Raw genomic sequence first — 8,073 nt, forward strand, 5'->3', positions numbered from 1 at the left:
CACCCCCCCGCCCCTTTAGCAAGATGGCAGCGAGAGCACTTCCGGCGTGTGTCTTCAGGGGTGCGTCCGGGCGGCTGCTGCAAGTGCCACTCAGCGGGTTCCAGCCTCTTTGCTGCACAGACTACAGCGGTGATGGCGGGCAGACAGTTCGGCTGGAGCCGGGTGGCTCTTCTCCAGCTCTTCCTTGGTGTGAACCTGATGGTGATGCCACCTACCCAGGCCCGGCGTCTGCGTTTCGTTACCTTGGTAATGAGAGATGGGGTCGCCAAGGGCTCGCCAGTGCTAGGAGGGCACCGGCCTGCGGGTGGAGGGATGGGCGGGGCTTGCTGGGGTCTGGGGTCTGTTGGAGGAGGAGGAGCTGGTTTAAGAGAAGACGACCGGCCTGCGGGGTTGGAGGCCAGGGTTCGCAGTTTTTGTGAAGCTCTGGTGTATTTGGCGGGGGGGGGGGGGGGTCAGGGTGTACGGAGTTCAGTATTAGAGGATAGGTCGGGTGAGTCTGCCTTGGGACAGGGATGTAGCTGAATGGAAAGAGGCTCGCGAAGAAAACCTTTGGTGATTTTTTTTTCCAGTTTCCCCCACCATCTGCATTGCTTTTATTTCTTTTCCTTTCCCACCTGTACTTTTGATTTTCCCAAGGTCTCCAGTGGCATTGCTTAGCCAAGTTAGAACCTCTGGAACCTGGAGGAAGTTACTGACTTCTGAGTTGGGGTCTTTTGCAGTTGGTAGAGTTAAGGCTTCCCAGAGGGAGTAACGGCTCCTTCTCAACGTGGGGCAGAGTTTGGCTCTGTGTCCACATCGAGGGGACCCTTCTGACCTGTAGGCTAAACATTTTCTTCCCTCAGCTGTACCGACATGGAGACCGTTCACCCGTGAAGACATACCCCAAGGACCCCTATCAGGAAGACGAATGGCCCCAGGGATTTGGTCAGCTAACCAAGGTGGGTCAGAAGCCAGCTCTCTCTCAGGATGAGCTGTAGAACGAGTGACCTCTAGAGCAGGCTGCAGAGCTTGGGGCCTCACCAAACTGCTTTTTCCCATGTGGGTGCTGATTTTGACCACATTTCTTAATCTTACTTTCATCTGTGCCCAGATTAAAATGGGCATACATAATGCCATGCACAGTCGGCCACTTTAATAAATGACTCCTGGGATCAGATTAACCCACTCCTACTTTCAACCAGGAACCTGGAAAGCAACAGTGGCTCAGCCCTGTGGTAATCGTGAGCCGTCCCTTCCCTCTGGGCCTCTTAACCCTTGGGTTTGCCCACAGGAGGGGATGCTACAGCAGTGGGAGCTGGGCCAGGCTCTGCGACAGCGCTACCATGACTTCCTCAACACCTCTTACCACCGGCAAGAGGTAAGGCTGGGAGTTCTAGAGGCAAGGGAAATGGGAAGTGCTGTTCTCACCCTCTGCCCTCAGGGAGACTACGGGTGAGACTGGGCACTCTGGCCTCCCTCCATGCATTTTTAGTTACAGCACAACTACAGGACAAGACATCCAAGGGCTGTCTAGAACAAAACCCTAGAGGCTGAGTTGCCCCTGCTTGGCTTGGAGAGAGGCAAAAGTGATCAAGCATCCAAGCTGACTTAAGGATCTGGCAAAGTAGCTTCTGACTCTGTGAAGTAACTCAGGCTTTCCATCCAAGACACTTACTGAGTACCTATTATGGGGCAGGCACTATAGCATTGCACATAATGGTGCGCCATACAGATATGATCTTTGTCCCTAGATGTTGTTATTGTTTCCTTGAGGGCCAGCCGTATCCTGATCTTGCCCTTTCTCACAGCTTATTCCTCCCTTTTCACAAGCAAATATCTCTGTCCCTTATTTTATTTCCTCTCCTGGTCTCTAAGACAGTTATAAAGGGGGGTGTGACTGAAGACAGTTTCTGCCCTCAAGGACCCAGGCCTAGATAGGGAGACAGGTGTTGTAATAAATCAGGCAAGCAGACAGACCTGAGAGTCTTGTTGACTAAGCACTTTGGGCTGGGAGGGGCATTTGAACTAGAGCCATTCCCACAGGAGTTCTTCACAGATGGGGGACAGCTACGCCCCCAGCTGAGTGGGCCTTGGCTGGGAAGAGGGATGGGGAAGGCCAGAGATGGGGAGAGGGCCAGAAGCATGGTGGATTTATAATTTGCTAGGTGACCACCAAGAACAGGACCTCCCCTGGAGCCCCAGTGAGGGGCCAGAGCTCCCCCACCCCGCTCCCACAGGTGAGACTTGTGTTGTCATCTCTGCAGGTTTATGTGCGAAGCACAGACTTTGACCGGACTCTCATGAGTGCTGAGGCCAACCTGGCTGGACTTTTCCCTCCCGACGGGATGCAGCGCTTTAACCCAAACATCTCTTGGCAGCCTATCCCCGTCCACACTGTGCCCATTGCCGAGGACAGGGTAAGACCAGCCAGCTCTTCCCTAGAGGTGGTGACAGGGACAATTCTGGCCGTTGGCCTGCTGATCCCCGACTCCTTCTCTGCCTCTGCTTCCCTGCTTTGGTCTGCAGCTGCTGAAGTTCCCATTGGGCCCATGTCCCCGTTTTGAACAGCTGCAGAACGAGACCCGGCAGACACCGGAGTATCAGAATGAGAGTATTCAGAATGCAGTGAGTGGGGCTGAGGTGGAGGTCACCACACTGTCCTTTCCCCCAGGGCAGGACTGATCCCCTGATCCATTTTTCATAGCAATTTCTGGATATGGTGGCCAACGAGACAGGGCTTACGGACCTGACACTGGAGACCGTCTGGAATGTCTACGACACACTTTTCTGTGAGGTGAGCCGGCTCAGGGTCCCCGGTGTGACCGCTCTTCTCTCATACCTCGAGAGGCCTAGGTGACCAGGCCAAGTAGAACACAGTGCCTGGACACCATGCTCACTGGGGAGGTCCAAGCAAGCCACCTCTTGTGAAACAAGGGAACTTCCCTCACGGGTGAAAAAGAACCTCAGAGTGGGAAATAGTTTATCAGTCGTCAGCAGTTCCTGCTTCTGTCCACCCAGAGCTCTCGTGGTATCTGACTCCATTCTGCTGAGTCACACTTCTCGCTCCCAAGCCTCCTTTCCTGCTCCCTGCAGCCTAAACACCATCCACCATGTCTCCTGGTTCCAGTCCCTCTGCCTCTCCTCTCCCTCCCCTCTCACACACACACACACACAGGTACTGTCCCACGTGGGAAGAGAGCTGCTCCCGGGAGAGGCTCTGGCCTAGGCTGGGGAGCTAACCTGCCCGCTGCCGTACACAGCAGACACACGGGCTGGTCCTGCCGCCCTGGGCCTCGCCCCAAACCATGCAGCGTCTGAGCCGGCTAAAGGACTTCAGCTTCCGCTTCCTCTTCGGGATCTACGAGCAGGCAGAGAAGGCCCGGCTGCAGGGGGGTGAGTGACAAAAGCAGCATGTCACTCCCCTGTCAGAACCCTACAGCATTAGACATCTGCTACTGGGGGCTTCTTACATGCTTACTTCTCTACCTGAAGTGTTCTCTGCTCGTTCAGAACCAGACCCCCCTAGTAATCCCGTCAGTCATCCAATCTCCCCAGTTCTCCAGATACTTAGCATGTTTGTCACTGTGTGAGTGACCACAGTTAGGTTTTTGTGCTTTTCTGCCATTCATATCCTTAAGTTTCACCCATGTCAGAAGACCCTCCCTTCCCTCAAATGACTTCCTACCTCCAGAGGACCACTGGGGGCCACTCTGAAAGGACGCTGAGAGTAATACACGTGCCAGTTTCTTCATCTGAGCACCCAAGGGAGTGCCAGCTGCCAGACCTTTCCAGCATCTTGAAAGTTTTCAGAGCCTGTACATAACAAGAGTTCCCCTGACCTGGAGCCCCCATCCCGTGTGCTCTGAAGCAATCTTAAGTTTATATTTATTCCCAACTGGAGTAATTCTTCAAACATGGGCGGGGCCTCGTAGCTCCTTTATAAATAAATGGGCAGGTTTCCGCACCTGTGGGAAATATAGATATCTTGTTTTGTCTTGCTTCCTTCTGTACATTTGGAAGTTCTTAGAGAGCAGGGTAGAGTTTGCGTGGTTCCCCTGAATCTAAAGCGTTCTCTGTGCTGGTGATCACACCTAGGACTGGCAGAGGGGGAGAGGACCTCAGATAGGTCTAGTCAGAAGACGGTGATGGCTGTAGCCACTGACGCTGGGGACTCTCTCCTTCAGGAGTCCTGCTGGCTCAGATACGGAAGAACCTGACCCTCATGGCAACCACCTCCCAGCTCCCTAAGCTGCTAGTCTACTCTGCGGTAAGCTTCCACGGTCCCCAGTGTGCTGACGTCATGTAGGAGCTGGATCTCTCCTTTCTTCAGCGCCTGGGGGTGTGGGGGGCAGTGCTGATGGGGAGCCCTTCTCTCTTACAGCACGACACCACCCTGGTTGCTCTGCAAATGGCGTTGGATGTCTACAATGGTGAACAAGCCCCCTACGCGTCCTGTCACATATTTGAACTGTACCAGGAAGATACCGGGTGAGTGGAGCTATGGGTCTGCCCTGAGGAGGGGCGCTCACGTGGGGACTGTGGGCAGCTCCCATCTTGTCTCCTGTCAACCCTCAGGAATTTCTCAGTGGAAATGTACTTTCGGAATGAGAGTAACAGGGCCCCCTGGCCGCTGATCCTGCCTGGCTGCCCTCACCGCTGCCCGCTGCAGGACTTCCTTCGCCTCACAGAGCCTGTTGTGCCCAAGGACTGGCAGCAGGAGTGCCGGCTGGCAAGCAGTCCTGCAGACACAGGTGAGCTGCTGCCTGCCTCCACGCTGGCCGTGTCCCAGAACAGCTTACAGTTCATATCCACAGGTCTCGAGAGAGGTGATGCACTTCCAGTCGTCCTGTTGCAGGGATGGCAGTCCTTTAGCCAGCTCAGACGCTGCATGGTTTGGGGCGAGGCCCATCCTATCCCTAGACAGTTAATTTCCCACCCTGAGACGTACTCCTCGTCCTCAGGCGATGCCCCTCTTCTTATACTGAGAGAAAATAAAAGCAACCGGGAGAGAACTGTCTTGTCTTCCCACCACCAGCTGTTCCAGCTTACTCGCTGGTACAAGCCACCACTTGGAGCCAGCCTTTCCACTTACACTCTGGGTCCATCTCTTCTCACCTCCACACGGACCCCGGTGCTCAGTGTTACCGCTCTACTGGATCAGTGTCATCTCAAAGCCTAACAAAAACCTCTTTGGCCCACGTCCTTCTCCAGCTGCCACTCCTTTTCTCTCTCCCCTTTTCGGGTGTAATCCTTCAAAGGGTTGCCTAGACTCTGGTGTCACTGCCTCACTGCCCATTCTCTCACACTCACACTGGACAGTCTTATGTCACCTGCCACTCCATGGAAGCCACTCGTTAAGGACCAATGACCTCCTCTTACCAAAGCCAGTAACCAATTCTTAGCTTCTCTCACCTCTCAGCAGCATTACAGAATCGATCACTCCTTCCTTAAACACTTCCTTGGCTTCTCTGGTTTTTCTCCTAACTCACAGGCAGCTTCCTTTACTAGCTTCTCCTCCCCCGCTAACCAGTGGATGGCGCAGAGCTCAGTCTCTCTCCTTCCCCATCCACGCCTGCTCCCAAGGTGAGCTTACCCAGCCTTATAGCCTTATATACCATCTCCATGCTAAGTTGTGTCTTTTTATGACTCATAGATTCATGACCTCTTCTCTGAGCTGCAGGTTCACATATCTAGCTGCTGACTTGAGGTCTCTACATGGATGTCAACTAAGGCATGTCACAGTTGAAGTCTAAATCCAAATGCTCAAAAATCAGTCAATCCAAATGCTCTTCCCCCAAATCTGCTCTTCCTCCAGGCTTCCCCCCCTTAGTAAATGCTGCATTAGCCACCTAGGTGTATAGCATAACCCAAAGCACTATCCTGAATACCCTCTTCCTCAGACCCCACCTCCAAACCACTAGCAGATCCTACCAGCCCAATCTTTAAAGCACACGCTCTTGCTCCCTAGCCCAGTCTACCATCATCTCTTGCCTGAAGTACTGAAAAGCTTCCTAACGTGCTTTCTGATTCTGTTCTCGGCCCTACCAGTGTTTCAGCCCAACAGAGTTAATTTTTTTAAAACATAAATCAGTTCACATCACTACTCTTCTCAGAATCTTCCAGTGGCTTCCCATTACATTTGGAATAAAACCCAAGTTCTTGGGCTTCCCTGGTGGCGCAGTGGTTAAGAATCCACCTGCCAATGCAGGGGACACGGGTTTGAGCCCTGCTCCGGGAAGATCCCACATGCCGCGGAGCAACTAAGCCCATGCACCACAGCTACTTAGCCTGCGCTCTAAAGCCTGCGAGCCACAACTACTGAGCCCGCATGCCACAACTACTGAGTCCACGTGCCACAACTACTGAGCCCGTGCGCCTAGAGCCCGTGCTCCACAACGAAAGAAGCCACCGCAATGAGAAGCCCGTACACCACAACAAAGAGTAGCCCCCGTTCGCCGCAACTAGAGAAAGCCCACACGCAGCAACAAAGACCCAACACAGCCAAAAATAAATAAGAAAAATAAATTTTTTAAAAAACCAACAAAAAACCCCAAGTTCTTTACCATGGCCTCCAGGCCCTACTTGGTCCGGTCCTCTGCCCTCATCTCCTGTGCTCAAGTATTCTGCTCTAGCGATACTTTCTTGCTGGTCCTAGAACATGCCAAGCTAATTCCCTTTTGCATTTGCTTCCCGTCCACCCACCCCAACCCCCATCCCCGCCATCCCCAGGCTCAGGACACTCTTCTCTCAGATCTTTTGTATGTATCAGTGACTCCAGGTCTCTGTTCAAATGGTCACTTTCTCAGTGACACCTTCCCTGACTGACCTACCTCTCCATCATTTCCCCCTTACCCTGCTTTGTTTTCCTTTATGGCATTTGCCACTAATCCATCATGTCTATCATTTGCCTGTCATGGCATCTCCTCTCCTAGAATGTAAAATCTACAAGGGAGGCTTTGTCTTGGCCACTGTGATATCCCCATTGTAAGAACAGCACCTGGCGTGTGGTAGGCACTCAAATATTCGTTGAATGAACACTGACATGACCTTTCTCTCCCCCTCCCTGCCCCGCGCTCAGAGGTGATCGTGGCCTTGGCTGTATGTGGCTCCATCCTCTTCCTTCTCATAGTGCTGCTCCTCACCGTCCTCTTCCGGATGCAGGCCCAGCCTCCTGGCTACCGCCACGTTCCAGACGGGGAGGATCGTGCCTGACAACCACTCAGCCCCCTTCCCTCTGCCTCCTCGGGGAGGTGGGCTGGGCCTTGCTCCTGACTGTTGCTGCTCCCCAGCCCGTGGACAGGAGACCCTGGGTTGGGCCTCCCTCTGATCACCCCAACCTAGATGAACAAGTGGGGCTCAGCTTGGCCCGTGGCACCTGTCAGTCAGCATTCATGTGCCTGACGTTAACCAAGTACTGTGTTGGACGCTGGCTTTCTCCACACGGGATTTGCCTCCTCCATGCTCCCTTCTAAGGACCTGAAATGCAGACGAGTAGTCAAGCTTCACTCAGGACCTAGGATAAAAAGGCTGAAGGAGTTGCTGCTTGATCTGCTTTGCCTCTCCATCAAGCCCTGCTCACTCTCTTCCAACCCAGTGTTTGGCAAATGGCCCAGAGGACACCGTCTTGCCTCTCAGTGCTCATTTTAGTGGAAACAACTGCAAAACACTGGGGGCACAAACACCGGCCACCAAGGAACCAGATCACCCAAGAGCCAGCCAGCAAAGTTTTCCTTTGTCCAGCTGAAGCCACCATTAACTGGAGTCAGACATAATGCTTCCAGCATCTTTGTCACCCCGCCCCTTGAGCAGGTCGGAAGGATGTTGTGTACTTGAGAGGGGGTCGGGGGAGGTGTTGGGGGGTGAGTTGTGGTACAGAATCACGAAACTACTATCCCTCTCATCTAGGCTGGGATCTCCTGGGATCTGCCAGGGATCTCCAGCTAGCAGGCTGTGAGCTGAACAGCTCCTGACTATGGCCCAGAATAGGGCTGAGACAGCTTCCAGAGAATGAAGGTTTTGGACTCTTAGTGCTGCTTTCTGTGCCTTTTCTTCATTTTGGGGACCTGAGAAGCCCTTTGACCAGGTCAGTGCTGG

The 8,073-nt window shown here is 53.4% G+C and overlaps 1 protein-coding gene across 2 annotated transcripts; it reads left to right on the forward strand.

Annotated features, from left to right (window-relative positions):
• The first annotated feature begins 74 nt into the window (after positions 1 to 74).
• ACP2 (acid phosphatase 2, lysosomal) lies at positions 75 to 8,006 on the forward strand. 2 transcript variants are annotated; one of them, XM_082628605.1, is made up of 11 exons: positions 75 to 246; positions 843 to 938; positions 1,271 to 1,357; positions 2,244 to 2,396; positions 2,506 to 2,604; positions 2,684 to 2,773; positions 3,240 to 3,372; positions 4,164 to 4,246; positions 4,361 to 4,467; positions 4,555 to 4,730; positions 7,058 to 8,006. In XM_082628605.1, exons 1-11 carry the CDS (start codon positions 133 to 135, stop codon positions 7,189 to 7,191), a joined length of 1,272 nt encoding a protein of 423 aa, XP_082484731.1. In that variant the 5' UTR covers positions 75 to 132; the 3' UTR covers positions 7,192 to 8,006. The 2 variants fall into 2 exon arrangements, with proteins under 2 accessions (XP_082484731.1, XP_082484730.1); XM_082628604.1 differs by having other exon boundaries at positions 94 to 246; positions 3,243 to 3,372.
• The last annotated feature ends 67 nt before the right edge of the window (positions 8,007 to 8,073 follow it).

The sequence above is a fragment of the Mesoplodon mirus genome, assembly GCF_964341445.2.
Source record: "Mesoplodon mirus genome assembly, chromosome: 7".
Taxonomy (NCBI): Eukaryota; Metazoa; Chordata; class Mammalia; order Artiodactyla; family Ziphiidae; genus Mesoplodon; species Mesoplodon mirus.